The sequence below is a fragment of the Bombina bombina genome, chromosome 4 (genome assembly GCF_027579735.1).
Source record: "Bombina bombina isolate aBomBom1 chromosome 4, aBomBom1.pri, whole genome shotgun sequence".
NCBI classification, from domain to species: domain Eukaryota; kingdom Metazoa; phylum Chordata; class Amphibia; order Anura; family Bombinatoridae; genus Bombina; species Bombina bombina.
In genome coordinates this window covers 1,165,565,484-1,165,583,975 of record NC_069502.1, presented here as the reverse complement: position 1 = coordinate 1,165,583,975, position 18,492 = coordinate 1,165,565,484, and the positions used below count along the sequence as shown (strand labels likewise).

The following is an 18,492-nucleotide window of genomic DNA, read 5'->3' as shown; positions in this document are numbered from 1 at the left end:
AATGTGAAGTGGGAGATTTAAATAAAGAAATTGGATTTTTTCAAAATAATATTTCGTGTGCTTTATTTTCCCTTGCTTTTTTGGGACATTTACATATGTCCTAATAATTTTTCTTTCTGGTTTGCCGTTTTAAAATAGTTTAATTTAGGTTATTGCGATGTGGGGATGGCGGTTTAGGGGTTAATAGGTTTATTTAGTGGTAGTGATGTGGGAGGCCAGAGGTTTAGGGGTTAATAACTTTATTTAGTGGCAGCGATGTCGGGGAGCGGCGGAATAGGGGTTAATATATTTAACATAGTGTGGGCAATGTTGGGGTGTCGGGGAATAGGGGTTAATAACTTTAGTATAGTGTGGGCGATGTCGGGCAGTGGCGGAATAGGGGTTAATAAATTTTATTAGTGGCGGCATATTAGGGGTTAATAATTTTAACATAGTGTTTGCGATGCGGGAGGGCCTCGGTTTAGGGGTTAATAGGTAGTTTATGGGTGTTTAGTGTATTTTGTAACACTTTAGTTATGAGTTTTTTGTAACAGTTTTGTTGCGTAAAACTCATAACTACTGCTCTCAGATGGCGGAATGGATCGTGTCGTTATATAGTGTAACACAAGTTTTTTTTAGCCTCACCGCAAAACTCGTAATGGCAGTGCAATGGGAATCCCATAAAAAAACGTCATTTTTTGGAGTGTGGGACTGACGTTGCGTTACAGGCTAAATGGCTTGCGGTACAGCTATACCGACAAGACTCATAATGGCTGCGTTGCTGTTTAAACGCTGAAATGGCACTTTTTTTCAGCGTTAAAACACAAGCGCAAAACCTGTTTGTGTTTAACTTCTGCAAAGGGGTTATGTGTATAATTAAAGTCAGTTCCAGGGCAGCAATGCACTGTTAGGTCCTAGCTGAATACATCTGGTAAGCCAATGAAAAAAGTTATATGTGTAGCAAACAATCACCAGCTAACTCCTTGTAGTGCTTAGCTGCACATAAGCCAACCTAGGTATGTTATTCAACAAAGGATACTAAGAGGATGAAGTAAATTAGATCATAGAAGAGAATTTAAGTCTCTTAAAATTGAATGCTCTATATGACTCATTAAACTTTAATTTTGACTTTCATGTCCTTTTAAGCAAGTTGTTGGGGCTATGCATCAGATTGGAGATTTGATTAACTTGAAAGGGCAAACAAATCTCTTAAAGGGACATAAAAACAAGTTGGGATAGAGACAAAATATAATAATATGTACTTTATTTACTTTACCTGAAAATGTATACTGGAGTGCCTCACCATTTCTTTTTAGTTTCTGAATTGTAAAGCTCTAACTCCTCCCACGCATTTCCGTCTATGGCTGTATTTATATCGATTGTTATTTTGGTTGAATGCAAAAGTGCATAGGGATTATCTGCTGGAGCATGTCTAGAAGCTGTGTGTTTAAACACTGATAAGGGGGGGGTGGAGTTGGCTGCTTCAGGCAGCTTAGCTATGTAATTAATTTTGCTTATTTTTGAAAAATATTTTTAAATACTTGCCAGCAATTTTTTAAAAAATTTTAATCAAACTATTTTTAATTAATTAGCCCTTTTAGGATATGCACAGATCTCAGCCTGTTTTATATCCCGAATCCCTTTAATCATCAAGTTATGGGGCGGAACTACCATTGGTGCAGCAGGTGCAGTGGCACCAGGGCCCAAGTAATGGCGGGGCCCATAGCAACCAGTCTATACACAAGTGTGTGCACAATGTGTGCAATCCTAATGCAGGGAAGCTTTTTATTAGTGCAGGTTGTAGATCCATCTATCTATCTATCATCTATCTATCATCTATATATCATCTATCTATCATCTATCTATCCTCAAAATCATTATACAGAGCAGCATATATATTATTACTATTGCTTACTACCGAGTTACCTTTTGAGGGCCCAACAATATTTTGCACCAGGGCCCTCTGTTTAGTAGGTCTGCTACTAAAGCTTAAGCAGTCTTCTAAGCTTACAACCCTGCTTTTCAACAAAAGATACCAAGAGACTGAAGAAAAATAGATCATATAAGTAAATTAGAAAGCTGTTTAAAATTGCACGCTCAATCTGAATCATGAAAGAAAAAAATTGGGTTTTATATCCCTTTAATTATCTTAGTATTCTCTGCTGAAATGTCATTTCTTTATATGAGAGCATGTGGAGTTATAATATATAATATATATACATTTAGAATTAGGATATTATTAGTTAGTTAGGATTTAGCTGGTAATGAGTTAAGTCTCCTACAAGGACAGCCATAGGTATCTAGAACAGTTGTTCATACCAATCAAAATAATAATTAGACTTGTAGTTAGTTATTCTAACTTTGTATTATGTCATGCTATTGAACTACATATTAGTACAAATAAAATAGAATTGCAAATTGGAGAAAGCCTTGTATAGAAGAGGAAACTAAAGTATAGATTTAGGGGCATATTTATCGAGCTTTTTATCTATGTCCCGTGTTTCTAAAGACCACTGCTCCATAACCCCTGCTAGCCGCAAATCTGCAGGGGGCGGCATTGCACCAGCAGTTCACAAGAACTGCTGGTGCAATGATAAATGCTGAGAGTGTATGCTGTCGGCATTTATTGATGTGCAGCGGACATGATCCGCTATATCGGATCATGTCCGCTCGCACAATCATAAATATGCCCCTTAGTCTTTTTGTATTTATGGTATAGAACAAGCTGATTGGTCTGAGATGAATATAATTCAGGGGTTATAAACCTTGCCCCTCCAGACAGTGGCGTCCCTAGGGGGGTACGTGGGGTGCGGGCTGCACCCGGATGACACCCTCCAGGGGGTGACACCACCACCAAAAAAAAAAGAAATACAATGTAGAGATGCATATATTTTTTTATTAGAGGGGCCAGCCTTTGTGGGATTGGGGAAGTTGTAGACACTTCATTTTTTTGCCCCTTGAGCCAGCGCTGCAATTTCCACAAATAGTTTTCCCAGCTGCGTTTGCTTGTTTGTACTTTGCTCCTCCCCTGCCCAATTTCACTATGAATGATGTGGGTGTGCCGTGGGGCTTGCGAAGTTGCACTGCTAGCCTAAACCTGCCTGCCTAGCTGTGCTCACTGCTCAGTGATGTGTGGAGCAGTGGAGTCACTTACTGCTGTACTGTCTCTCTAAACGGGAACTGGGAAATCATGAGCGGGATGCCTGGCACCTGACCGCATAACTGTTTGACACTGCCTCTAAAGTGAAGGAGCCACGTATGATGCCCACCAGACCGGTACAGTTACAGTACACTAAGTGCACACTGAAGAGGTAGGAGGGGAGGGCAGACGGAGGTCTGGGGTGGGCAGAGAGCAGAGGTGCTTGGCCATAAGAAGCGGTAGGCACGTGGCCCGGGGCTGTGCACTGACAGACTTGGAACAGATTCAGAGAGCAGAATTTTCATAGTTTGCACAACTAAACCTTTTCTTTAGTGATTTATTTTTAGAGTGCTCTGTTTATCTTTCATTTGATGCTCTGCTGAGCCAGGGAGCAGCTCTAGGCATAAGCTTTATAATTAATGCAGTGCAGTTTACATATTTTGTATGTGTGTGTGTCTGAGTTTTTGTGTGTGTGTCTGAGTGCTTTTGTGTGTGTGTGTGTGTGTGTGTCTGAGTGTTTTTTTTTGTGTGTGTGTGTGTAAGTGCTTTTGTGTGTGTGTGTCTGAGTGTTTCTGTGTGTGTGCCTGAGTGTTTTGTGTGTGTGTGTGTCTAAGTGTTTGTGTGTGTGCCTGAGTGTTTTTGTGTGTGTGTGTGTGTGTGTCAGTGTTTTTGTGTGTGTCTGAGTGTTTTTGTGTGTGTGTCTGAGTTGGTTTCCGAGTGTTTGTGTGTGCATCTGAGTGTGTTTTTAATTGTGTCTGAGTGTTTGTATGTGTGTGTGCCTGTGTTTTTGTGTTTGTGTGTGTCTGCTTTCTGGGGGGAGGGGGGGTGACACCATAACTTACCGCACCGGGTGACACCAACCCTAGTGACACCATTGCCTCCAGAGATTTTGGAACAACATTTTCCATGATGCTCAGCCAACTTAAAGTGCCTGAGTATTATGGGAAATGTAGTTTCAAAACCTCTGGAGGGCCAAGGTTGATCACCCCTGGTATAAATTGTGTAAAATCTTAGCTGAAATTGTTACGGGATGCTTCCTGGATCTTGAGGTATTTTGTTGTTATACTTTTTGTAAAAATTAATAAATACATTTGTGTCAACTAATATTTAATAGTTATAGGTATTGTTTAAATTTTCAGGTAACCCAGATTAAACGTCTAAAGTTACAAGATAATGTACCGCTGGTGTCGGGTAAAGCTGATGGGACCTGTGTGAACGTAAATCCTCAATGAGTTTCTTCTTGGATACCTCTTGAAGAAGTCTGTTCGTAAACAGAAGAAACTCATTGAGGATTTACGTTCACACAGGTCCCATCAGCAGGGCTGCCACTAGAAATTTTGGGGCCCCTGACTTAACCATTGATCATGGCTCAGGGCCCCCCCTCCCTCCTTTGACATGTGCCTGAAATGTATATGCACTTTATTTAAATTTGGAAATGTTGTAAAGGTAGTAACATACAAACACACAGACACACTCATACACTGAAACACACACTCGCACATAAGGATTCACATATAGACAGTCTAGCAGACACGCAAACAAACACACTCAGAGACAGACACACAAACAGACACTCAGCACTTGTTTACATTGACCTGACGTAAACTACAGTTTTGTAAAAAAAAAAAAAGGAGATTTAGAAAACAAAATATGGAGTTCTGATTATCTTTTTGTAAAGGAAGATGCCAACGTAATGATGACAACAGCATGCAGTTTCTAAAAGGAAGGGCCTTGAACTGCCTAAACAATAATTTAAAGGTTAAATGGTAGATTTGTGACTTCCGGAAAGGTCTCATTAGTCTCAAAGTCTGTAGAAAGATGTGAATAATCAGTAGTAGGGTCAAAATGTCCTAAAAAGGAACAGACAATGGACACACACACACACAAACCCAAACTTGCACATACACCCAAGGAAACAGCCTCAGAAAACACACAAGGACATACACACACACACACACAGACACCCACAGAAAACACACAAAGACATCCACACACAGAGAGACAACCACATAAAACACAGAAAGACATACATACACACACCCTCACTGAGACATCCACAGAAAACACACAGACATACACACACCCTCACAGAGACACCCACAGAAAACACACACCCTCACAGAGAAATCCACAGAAAACAGACATACACACCCACCCTCACAGAGGCATCCAGAGAAAATACACAAAGACAAACATACACACACCCTTACAGAAAAAGCTCAAAGACATATGCACACACCCTCACAGACATCCACAGAAAATGCACAAAGACATACACACCCACCCTCACAAAGAGACCCACAGAAAAAAAATACATACACACTCATAGAGACACAAACCAAAGCACAAAGACATAAACACAGAAACCCACAGAAACACTCACAGGAGGAAACATTTATGCACCTTGCATCCCCTAAATCAACAGTGTGTGACATGCATGACAAAAAAATTGCAGAAATTAAGAGATCACTTTTTAAAGAAACATATTTGTAAATGTGCAAACAGAAATAATTCTGTGAATTCTAAATTGTACATTAATGATCCGGGTATATGGCTATATGAAGAAAAGTACTTTTAAAAGGTTGACATATGTTTGTTTGATTTTTCCCCCAATCAAGAGCACCACTTCAAATATAGTGTACAAATGTTCCCATCTGTCAGCTGTACTAACTCTATATGGTCTTGGTGGAACCATAAGCTGTGGTACTCATACCATTAGATCTGGTTAAATGCAGGATTTAGGCTTGTTGTTAAGTTAACCTGTCTCATTTCAAACACTGAGCAATCTTAGTCTGAGAGTATAACATGCTATGCAGATGTAAAAATCTTAGATGAAATGCCTCCTTGCATCTGGAAAGTCCATGCATAAAGGGGCAGTAAACTGGAATGTAATTATATATATATATATATATATATATATATATATATATATAAATGCATATCTGCCAAAAGGGCATTGAGGAGGAAACATTTCTGCATGCTTTGAAATATAGAATTTCTACAGCATTGTCAAATAATACACTGCTGCTAAAGAAATGTGTTTTTATGGACCCCTGGCCACACCATACAACTACTACCACACTGAAGTTGCAATTCAAATTGCACAAAGAAATAAAAAAACATTTGCTAAGTAAGTCCTATCTCCTCTGCAAATGAAAGTGATCTGCCGTCTGACTCAGGCACACACTGTACAAAGTGCCAAGTCTGTCTCACACTGTGCATAGTGGTTTAGTGCACACTCAGAAATCCTCTCAAATGCTAATACTTTACTCCTTGTAATAACATTTCCCATGTTCAATTAGCACTCTGCTGTAATACCCACTGGTGGCTGCCAAAATGTAAAAAAAAAAAAATTTCTTTTTAGTTCTTGCCTCATGGGGCCCCCCTGGCCCCACCCCTGTCACCCCCGATGGTGGCCCTGCCCATCAGCCTTACCCGACACCAGCCGTACATAACTCTGAGACACCCGCTCTCCTGGAAGTCAATAAGTGTCATTGCACGCTGCCAGCACAGGTTGAATAAGAAGAGGACTGAGACTGTACCTGAAAGTACTGGAGGTTGAGGACACTGTGGTGATGTATTTCTTGTGTCTATTTTAACCCACTATCTTGTACGTTTATTTTTTATTGCGCTTTATTGCCTATTATTAAAACATTTACTCAGAGTGGTCCTGCGCTCTTCTCTTCTTTTTTGTCTTGTCAGCTTTCCTGGGAGGTGAATCACAGCTCTCCATAGCCTTTCTAATTTAAGGCTTTACCATTGGATTTACCTAGTCCAACACCTGAGTATAAAGAACACCAAAATTGAAAGATACTTGGGACTTTAAGTCTTACCCAGGAATTCACTCAGATTCAGGTGTGACTGTTCGGTGACCTGCTTCTTACTTTACAGATCACGTAACTCCATACACAATATAGTGACTTTTGTATTATTTTTAAAGTTTTTATTTCTGTATTTCCATTTTATATCCTAATATTCACAAGTGTTTGTGTGTGTTTTATATATACAATATATATTTTATATAGCAACTGGGAAGCGCAGCCTATACTGTCAATGTTTAAAGTAAAATTGATAACAGAGGTAAATTGAAAACGTATTCCATATCCCTTAACACAATATCTTTATGCTTGTGGAATAATTAAATTAACTTTTTGATCCATCAGTGATGCTTTCCTTGTTTTTGTTGTGACCCATTTATTTATTTATCCCTTTTTTGCTTTGAATGTTTTTCACAAACATGTGTCCTCTTTATTTTGTCATTTGATACCCTACATATTTTTTTCTTTTGTTAGCCTTACCTTTTCTTAAAAGGACAGTAAAGTCAAAATGAAACTTAAATGGATTGGATAGAGCATGGCATTTTTAACAGTTTTCTAATTTACTTCTGTTATCAATTTTGCTTAGATCTCTTGGTATCCTTGATCAAAAGAGTAATCCTAAGTGTTTTAAGTCATTGGGCAGCAGTGTTTGCAACAATTTTTATAGAAGTGTTCTACATAGTTGCAAATGCTGCTGCCATGGGGCAGATTTATCAGTCTGTCCGACATGATATGCTGTAGCGTATCATGGCCGAAAGACATCGCTGAATACCGACAACATACACTGTCGGCATTTAACATTGCACAAACAGTTCTGGTGAACTGCTTGTGCAATGCCAGCCCCTGCAGATTCGCGGGCCATCGGCCGCTAGCTGGGGGTGTCAATCAACCTGGTCGTATAGGATCGGGTGGATTGATGTCCGCAGCCTCTGAGGCAGAGGACCAGTTAAGGAGCAGCAGTCTTAAGACCGCTGCTTCATAACTGCTGTTTCCGGTGAGCCTGAAGTATCGCGCGCAAACAGCGGCATCAGGGGCCAGTCGGCCCTTGATAAGTCAGCCCCATAGAGTGCTAAAGATGTGTACGTTCATTAGCTCCTATCAGCCTGTCTAGGTTTGCTCTTTAACAAAGAATACTAAAAGAGTAAATTTGATAAATATGTAAATCGGAAAGTTGGCTTGCTCCCTATGAATCATTAACTTTTAACTTGGACTTTATTGTTCCTTTAATAAATATTTATAATATAACAATTAATAATAATAATTAAAAAAGACAACAATTAAATTAATTAAGTCCGGGCTCATCTCCATAGGAGCTTACAGGTGTAGGCACAGGAGCATAATTAAGCACTATGGGGCCTATCTATCAAGATCTGAAAGGAGTGTTATGCCCCGTGTTTCTGGCGAGCCTGCAGACTCGCCAGAAACAGCAGTTATGAAGCAGCGGTCACAAAGACCGCTGCTCCATAACCTGTCTGCCTGCTCTGAGCAGGTGGACAGACATCACCGGAAATCAACCCGATCGAGTACGATCGGGTTGATTGACACCCCCTGCTGGCGGCCCGTTGGCCGCGAGTCTGCAGGGGGTGGCGTTGCACAAGCAGCTCTTGTGAGCTGCTGGTGCAATGCTGAATACGGTGAGCGTATTGCTCGCCGTATTCAGCGAGGTCTGGCGGACCTGATCCGCACTGTCAGATCAGGTCCGCCAGACTTTCTTAAATAGGGGCCTTTATGTCAGCTGTGTTGAAATGTTTGTAACAATGTTATAGATATGATGCTCAAGAAGACTGAATAATGAAAGTTTAAATATGACTTTCAATGCCCTTTACATGAGCTTCTTGTGTCCCTCTAACATTGGAACCAAACAACACTGGTTTAAACTATTGTGTACAGGATAATTTACCTGAAATAGTTGCACACTGCGAGGGGGAGGCTTGTGGAACAGCTCAGTGGCGCTTTCATACTTAGAAGGGACAGTCTCTCCCATGTTATTCTAAACCAGGAAGAACAGAGGATTTGTTGTTACAAGCTGAACATAAAACTTATAATCATGGTTTAAAGACAAACAATAACACCAGTACCATATTAGCTTAACTGTAAAATGGTGCTTTAAGCATTTCTGTAACCACCATAGACATAACCTTTGCTGACTGTTAGGATGGGCTGCGAGGTATCCACTATTTAATCTCACAATCTGATGTTTCATCTGGTTGTCCAATAAAGAATATGTAAAAAGCAACCAGACATAAAGTGGGTCTCCTTTGAGGTCTGATGTGAGAATATAGATAACTTGGGTTACAGCGCTTTGGGTTGGAAAAGAGGCTTGATGTGATTATGCACTTCAGAGCTTTCAGGCAATTGGTCTGATCTGATGTCTGATGTGAGTGTATAAGTCACAGGAGTTTCATAGTCATGTATCTGAACTGAGGTTAAACATGGACATATAACCAACCAAAGGAGGTTTCTGGGTCAGGTTATTTTTGTAATCTGAAATCTGATGTGTGTGTTAACAGGGATTTCAGGTACCCATGTCTCATCTGAGGATGGATATGTGGGTATTGTTGGAAAAGGCTTCAGGGATAACGGTCTGATCTGAGGTCTACCTACTGCTTTATCCTTAGCAGCAACCGCAGGTCACCAAGTGCTACTGGGAAATTAGCAAAAAATACAATATATTTTTTATTGGCTGACAGTTACTTCCTGTTAGTGCACATTGGTTAATACTAGGTACTTCCTGCTAAATATCAGTGAACACTAGTAGGAACCTATAAAACAAAGACCAGTAGTAGGACATGCACAACTATCAGTGCTATATAATCACAACTGTTTTACTTTATATTTTTTCAGGCATGTTGAAATGCTGTTTTGACTTATTGATGAAAGCCAATGTATCTCTGGCACAGTTTCTAGTTAGCCAAACAAGTGCATAAAACACAGATCATATTTCAGTGTTTTTCTTTAAGCTATGAATGTTCCCCACATAATGAGCACCCAATGCTGATGCTTAAAGGAAAACCCAGCCCTTTAATCAGAATACACCTGAAAGCATGCGTTTAAATATGTATTTCTGTACATATGTCATTTGTCGCGTTCATATTAACCTCAATAAAAATAAAGTGAAAGGCAGCCAATTAAAGATAGACTGAGATACTCTAAGGAAAATAGAAAGACCAAAGCCAGAGATAGCGAGGAGTAGGGGTTACATTACAACACGTTTATTTGCAAGTGCACGGTTCTATGGCTACATAAGTTTCCCCATTTTATAGTGAAGTTGTTACCCCAGCAGATTAGGGTGATGGGGAAGCACTTACATTCCCGTTCAGATCCAGTGCCAGCTTCTTAAGCACAATAAGGTAAAACTTAAAAAAGAAGCTGAGCGTAAGAGTTTGTCTGAATTCCACCATTCCTCCCGGGGCACTCGGTGACAATGTCATCTCTTGGGCCAGCAGCTGGCAAGCATCCTGAAGCAAGGATTCATTCCATTCCCTGTGTATAGTGGTGTAAAAAATAATAAATCACATTAATATATGTGTGTTACTCTGTTACACTTTAAAAGGGTGACCCGATCTAGATCCATAATGTACAAATTAAATAAATATTACAGTAGAGAACATATTGCCTTGGTGGATGATATGGAAAAAAAAAGAGTATATCGGCAATTGAAGGGACAACGAACATACTTAAGCAAACTGACAAGAGTCCATTGAATTCAAAGCACTTCCTGGAACATCCTTCCAAATGGACTGGGTTCTCTTTCCCACTCCACACTAAGAGGTTTATTTCTGCTGCCTCATGTGTACATACCTTTTCTATAGATAAATATTATACTACTGAAATTTTCAGTATAGCTGGCAGTTTCAACAGAGAAAAGGAGCTATTTCAAATGACAAAGTGAAGGTAAATGAGCCCTTAATCCTTTATAAGCACATATATTTAAAATAAATGTTTGAAAAGCATTTAAACCTGCATTGAAAGCATTCCAGGAAGCCTATATCTATATTTAACATAGATGGATACATCAATATAATCCATCAGTTTTTCTGGTTTCCATGCATGGGTTAAAAATGTTTGTGATTTAACCAGGTCCTGATATTTAGCAAGTTTCTGCTATTTCTGAACACTTAGGGTAGATTTATTAATTGCCGGGCGGACATGATCTGCTGTAGCAAAAGAGAGGGGAAAGAGAGCAAAAGAGAGGGGAGAGAGAGCAAAAGAGAGGGGAAAGAGAGCAAAAGAGAGGGGAGAGAGAGCAAAAGAGGGCAAAAAGCAAAAGAGAGAGGAAAGAGCAAAAGAGAGGGGAGATAGAGCAAAAGAGAGGGGAAAGAGCAAAAGAGAGGGGAGAGAGAGCAAAATAGAGGGGACAGCAAAAGAGGGGAAAGAGCAAAAGAGAGGTGGGAGAGAGAGAGAGAGCAAAAGAGAGGGGGAGAGAGAGAGAGCAACAGAGAGGGGGAGATAGAAAAATAGAGAGGGGAAAGAGAGAGAGCAAAAGAGAGGGGGAGAGAGAGAGAGCAAAAGAGAGATGGAGCGAGAGAGAGCAAAAGAGAGGGGAGAGAGAGAGAGCCAAAGAGAGGGGGTAAAAGAAAAAGAGGGAGGGAAAGAGAGGAAGAGAGAGGGGGGGAGAGAGAGTGCAAAAGAGAGGGGGGAGAAAGAGCAAAAGAGAGGGGGAGAGAGCGCAAAAGAAAGGGGGGGGAGAGAGGGGGGAGAGAGAGAGAGCAAAAGAGAGGGGGAGAGAGAAAGAGCAAAAGAGAGGGGGAGAGAGATCAAAAGAGGGGGAGAGAGAGCAAAAAAGAGGGGGAGAGAGAGCAAAAGAAAGGGGGGCAGAGAGAGGGGGGAGAGAGAGAGAGGGGGGGAGGGGAGACAGCAAAAGAGAGGGGGGAGTGAGAGCAAAAGAAAGGGGGGAGAGAGAGCAAAAGAGAGGGGGGAGAGAGAGCAAAAGAGAGGGCGGAGAGAGAGAGTGCAAAAGAGAGGGGAGAGAGAGAGCAAAAGAGAGGGGGGAGAGAGAGAGCGCAAAAGAGAGGGGGAGAGAGAGCGCAAAAGAGAGGGGGGGAGAGAGCGCAAAAGAGAGGGTGGGAGAGAGCGCAAAAGAGAGGGGGAGAGAGAGCACAAAAGAGAGGGGGAGAGAGAGTGCAAAAGAGAGGGGGCGAGAGGGAGCGCAAAAGAGAAGGGGGAGAGAGAGCAAAAGAGAGGGGGGAAAGAAAGCAAAAGAGCAGGGAGAGAGAGGAAGCAAAAGAGAGGGGAGAGAGAGAGAGCAAAAAAGAAGGGGGAAGAGAGAGAGCAAAAGAAAGGAGGGAGAAAGAGAGCAAAAGAGAGGGGGAGAGAGTGCAAAAGAGAGGGGGAGAGAGAGCAAAAGAGAGGAGGAAAGAGAAAGCAAAAGAGAGGAGGGGAGAGAGAGCAAGGGGTGGGACCGCTGTACTGCAAAAAATGGCCCGTGTGAACGGGCTTTAGGACTAGTATATAGATATATATATATATACATATATATATAATGTGAAAAAGAAAAAGTGTTCCAGAGGCAAAGTAAAGGGTACACTCAGTAAAACATTACAGGTGTGCTGAAGGCTAACATGTTTCGGCTATGATTTTTTGCTAATTGAACATCCTGTAGTGCCCATCTTCCACCATTTTCCAAAGGTACATAAGTCTACTGAAAACATTCAAGGATGACCCATAGTCAGTGGGATAGGTTCACTCTCTGAACATCTCTCTGAATGGCTGGATGCCATTCTCCATCCCTTTGCAGTCTCGCTTCACAGCTATGTCAGGGATAGTAAGGATATAGTCTGTTTGATGAAGAATATGGTTTGGGATGTGACCAACTACTCCTGGTTGACAGTGGACGTCGGGACTCTCTACTCATCCATTCCTCACGAGGAGGTGATAAGGGCTATTACCTTTTTCTTAAATAACTACTCCAATTTTACAACTGAGTTTACAAATTTTGGGCGCGATCCGATATAGATCGAAGTTTGCGGCGCAAGTGAGGGAACCGGCGTCGCCCGCAGTTTCAGCTTGCAACTCGAGCTATCCTATATAAGTCGCCGTCAGATGCTAACGTGCCGTAAGTCTGACAAACCAGCGATGTCCAGAAATCTGCGCAAGTACAAATTTCTGGCGTCGCCAGTGACTTGCGGCACGTTAGAAACTGCCAGTGCCTATAAAACCTGACTAAAGTCTAAAACACCCGCACTGTCTAACACGCCTCCCTAACATAGCCCGACAAGTCTAACACGCCTCCCTAACATAGCCCGACACGTCTAACCCTCTATCCGCTATCCCCCCTCACTATCCTAACAATAAAAAAGCTATTAACCCCTAAACCGCCGCTCCCGTACCCCGCCGCAACCTAATAAAGTTATTAACCCCTAAACCGTCGCTCCCGTACCCCGCCGCCAGCTATATTATATCTATAACCCCCTAAAGTGAGCCCCTAACACCGCCGCCATCTATATTAGAATTATTAACCCCTAATGTAAGCCCCTTACACCGCCGCCATCTCTATTAAAATGATTAACCCCTAATTTAATCTACCTACCCCGCCGCCAGCTATATTATCTATATTAACCCTAAGTATATTATAGTTAATATAGGTATTACATTATATATATTAACTATATTAACCCTAATTATATTAGGGTTAATATAGTTAATATAGTTACTATAGTATTTATATTAACTATATTAACTCTATCTAACCCTAACACCCCTAACTAAATTTATATTAAATTAATCTAATTCATTTATAAACAAAAATATTCCTATTTAAATCTAAATACTTACCTATAAAATAAACCCTAAGATAGCTACAATATAATTAATAATTACATTGTAGCTATGTTAGGGTTAATATTTATTTTACAGGTAAATTGCTAATTATTTTAACTAGGTATAATAGCTATTAAATAGTTATTAACTATTTAATATCTACCTAGTTAAAATAATTACCCAATTACCTGTAAAATAAATCCTAACCTAAGTTACAAATACACCTACACTATCAATAAATTAAATAAACTACAAACATCTATCTAAAAATACAATTAAATTAACTAAACTAAATTACAAAAAAAACAAACACTAAATTACAAAAAATAAAAAAAGATTACAAGATTTTTAAGCTAATTACACCTATTCTAAGCCCCCTAATAAAATAATAAACCCCCAAAATAAAAAAAATTCCCTGCCCTATTCTAAATTAAACAAATTTCAAAGCTCTTTACCTTACCAGCCCTTAAAAGGGCCTTTTGTGGGGCATGCCCCAAAGAATTCAGCTCTTTTGCATACAAATACAATACCCCCCCATTACAACCCACCACCCACATACCCCTATTCTAAAACCACCCAAACCCCCCTTAAAAAAGCCTAACACTACCCCCCTGAAGATCTCCCTACCTTGTCTTCACCACACCGGGCCGAATCAGCCAATCAGATTCAAGTTCAATCCGATTGGCTGATCCAATCAGCCAATCAGATTGAGCTCGCATTCTATTGGCTGAATTCTTTGGGGCATGCCCCACAAAAGGCCCTTTTAAGGGCTGGTAAGGTAAAGAGCTTTGAAATTTGTTTAATTTAGAATAGGGCAGGGAATTTTTTTTATTTTGGGGGTTTATTATTTTATTAGGGGGTTTAGAATAGGTGTAATTAGCTTAAAAATCTTGTTATCTTTTTTTATTTTTTGTAATTTAGTGTTTGTTTTTTTTTGTAATTTAGTTTAGTTAATTTAATTGTATTTTTAGATAGATGTTTGTAGTTTATTTAATTTATTGATAGTGTAGGTGTATTTGTAACTTAGGTTAGGATTTATTTTACAGGTAATTGGGTAATTATTTTAACTAGGTAGATATTAAATAGTTAATAACTATTTAATAGCTATTATACCTAGTTAAAATAATTAACAATTTACCTGTAAAATAAATATTAACCCTAACATAGCTACAATGTAATTATTAATTATATTGTAGCTATCTTAGGGTTTATTTTATAGGTAAGTATTTAGATTTAAATAGGAATATTTTTGTTTATAAATGAATTAGATTAATTTAATATAAATTTAGTTAGGGGTGTTAGGGTTAGATAGAGTTAATATAGTTAATATAAATACTATAGTAACTATATTAACTATATTAACCCTAATATAATTAGGGTTAATATAGTTAATATATATAATGTAATACCTATATTAACTATAATATACTTAGGGTTAATATAGATAATATAGCTGGCGGCGGGGTAGGTAGATTAAATTAGGGGTTAATCATTTTAATAGAGATGGCGGCGGTGTAAGGGGCTTACATTAGGGGTTAATAATATTAATATAGCTGGCGGCGGTATAGGGGGATTAGATTAGGGGTTAATAATTTTTATATAGGTGGCGGCGGTGTAAGGGGTCAGATTAGGGGATAGATAAGGTAGATGACAGCGGTGTAAGGGGTTCTAATTAGGGGATAGATAAGGTAGATGGCGGCGGTTTTAGGGGCTCACAGTAGGGGGTTAGTTTATGTAGATGGCGGCGGGGTCCGGGAGCGGCGGTTTAGGGGTTAATAACTTTATTAGGGATTTCGGGGGGGGGATCGCGGTTGACAGGTAGATAGACATTGCGCATGCGTTAGGTGTTAGGTTTATTTTAGAAGATCGCGGTTGACAGGGAGATAGACATTGCACATGCGTTAGTAAGTTTTCTCCATTTTCGCCACGTAAGTCCTTACGCTGCATATTGGATACCAAACTGCGCTGGTTTGGTATACCTGCCTATAGCCCAAAAAACTACGGGCGACGGCAGAAATATACGCGCGTAACTTCTAGGTTACGTCGTATATGTGATACCAAACCCGCGCAATTCTTGGCGTCGCCGGCTTTTGCGGGCGACGATTTTTATCGGATCGACCCCTTTGTGTTGAGAGTTATGAAGTTCCTGTTAACTCACAATTATTTCAGATTTAAGGGTGAGTTCTATCTCCAGAAGTGTGGGACGGCTATGGGGGCCAAGTTTGCCCCTCCTATGCCAACCTGTTTATGGGTTGGTGGGAGCGGTCCCACATCTATGGAGATAGAAACACCCTCAAGGACAATGTAGTGCTTTATAGGTGCTACATTGATGATCTGCTGTTCATCTGGCAGGGGCCCCTGGCATACGTGGAGGATTTTATTCAAAATCTTGATAACAACCTGGTGGGTTTGAGATTTACATTTGATAATCAAATGAAATCCATTAACTATCTGGATATTACACTGACAGGCATGGAAAGTGGCTGTATCAGTGTAAGCCTATCACACAGAATACCCTCTTGCACGCAAGAAGCTGCCATCCACAGCATGTCCCTTTTGCAGTTGCAAAGGGGCAACTGATTAGAGTTAAAAGAAACTGTACAGAGAAAACAGTGTATACCAAACAATGCAAGGAAATGAGGGAAACATTGCAAGAAAGGGGTTACCCCAAATATGTTGCTAATAGGGCACAATCCCAGGTGGACACACTAGATAGAACCAAACTTCTCAAAGACTCCAGAATGGATAGGACACAATCTACAGATATGCCTCACAGAGTCACCTTTGTCACTGACTATAGTGAGGAGTATAAGGACATCTGCAATATTGTGAACAAACATTTTTGTTTATTGTCGGCAGATGATAACTTGATAGATAGTGTTGAAGGGGGTCTACGTTGTTCATATAGACGTAGTAAAACCATTGGTAACTTTCTATCTCCATCGGAACTCCCTTCAGTGACAGATGTGGCTCAAAGTGCATGGCTTAGGCATAGGGGGATGTACAAGTGTGACAAATCAAAATGCAGACCATGTAAGTTCTGCATTTTTCAGACACATTTCGGTCTGAAGTCACTAGAGAGGAATTTAAGATTTCCTCCTGTCTGAACTGTACCTCCTCCTATGTCATTTACCAGATTACATGTATTGAATGTCATCTTCAATACATTGGTCTCACGACGAATGATGTTATTACCAGGATTCGTAATCACCTATCTACCATCAAAATAGGAGAAGCTACGACACCTCTGGTAAAACACTTTAAGAATGTACATCGTAAAAGTAATGATACATTTAGGTGGCAGGCCATAGAATGGGGAGGAGATAGAGATAGGATTCTGGGTAAGCGTGAGATGTTCTGGGTGTTTAGATTGCAAACCAGAGTACCCAGAGGACTCAACTCAGAGTATAATCTGATTAATTATTGGAAATAGCAACATCGACAATCATATTTGTATTGTCCAAGATCGTCCTCTAACTTGAGTACCATTACCACCATCCCATCTGATGGTAAAATGGATGAGACATTATCTATTCATTTATCTATATGTTCTACACGTGTTTTATTTGGCACATTACACACTGATATAGCTACATGTAATTTTTCTAATGTTTTTGTATATGTGTGTGCAACAGTATGTGTATTCATATATGTGGTTCTTAATGCAGAACACCACTCTGATCTGAGAGCTATATATATATATATAAATATATATACTGTATATTTATATATATATATATATATATATATATATATATATATATATATATATATATAGACTTATTGCTATAGCCTATGCCATTATACAGGTACTCCTGCTGTACAGAATATCCCTTAGAACTATATGTCCGTAAGCTGTTTAGTTGTAACACATGTTTTCTACTCTATAAGAGGCAGAAAGGTTTATACCTTTTAATTATATCCATTAAGTGGTAACCATGACTATTATGTCTGTATTGATACAACTTGTATAGGTGATTTTGCAGACCATAGGTCTGCTTCATATTCATAGAAGACTTGGACTAGGTAGTTTATAACTAAGTATCTTAAATTTAATTTAATCTTATTATTCTTTACCAATTTTATATTTGGCACCTATTTGTCTTATTGACCGTATATGTATCTCATAAATATGCATCACTTACTCTATTCAGGTAGTATAATGGTGAATCAAGGGTTAAACCTGTTTACTCATGTTCAAAAACACAGGTATTGGTTTATTATAAGACCAATTAGTAACAAGATTTGCTTTTAAATGGGTAACACAAGTATACTGATTTAGCTATGATTAGGGCACCATAGCCGAAACATGTTAGCCTTCAGTACACCTGTGATGTTTTACTAAGTGTACCCTGGACCCCCTGGGTATTTTTATCCTTGTGGATTACAATAATATTTTTTGATTTTACTTTGCCTCTGGAACACTTTTTCTTTTTTCACATTATTACATTGGCCAGGCTTCTAAGAGACAAAGGGAGCTCCACATCTTACTCTGAGGTTTAAATGCCCTTATAGCTTTCCGGATCCACTATAGGCTACAGCAGAATTGGTGACTGGACACGCCCCCTGCTCAGCGGAATGCCGATGTGTGCGGCAAAAGACTGCAGCTTGGGAACCGAAAACTAGGAACCCGGAGAACCGGCCACGGACACACTGCAGAGTGGTAAGTGGACACTGCCATAGGCTGTTAGAGCAAAGGCTGCTCATTCTTCAGCTCCACTACCGCTGGTGTGTAGGATATGTGCATCCATAGTGTTATACATTTAACGTAAGGCCCTCTGTGGAGCCCTTAAACGA

General features: G+C 39.8%; 1 protein-coding gene across 1 annotated transcript in view; it reads right to left on the bottom strand.

The window, feature by feature from the left end:
- Nucleotides 1–18,492, bottom strand: part of XDH (xanthine dehydrogenase) — a 198,541-nt gene that overhangs the window by 110,261 nt on the left and 69,788 nt on the right. Inside the window, exons 15-16 of the mRNA XM_053712630.1 lie at nt 10,245–10,419; nt 8,837–8,926 (exon numbers count right to left, since the gene is read on the bottom strand). Coding sequence (XP_053568605.1) covers nt 8,837–8,926; nt 10,245–10,419 — 265 coding nt within the window. The remainder of the gene's footprint in view (nt 1–8,836; nt 8,927–10,244; nt 10,420–18,492) is intronic.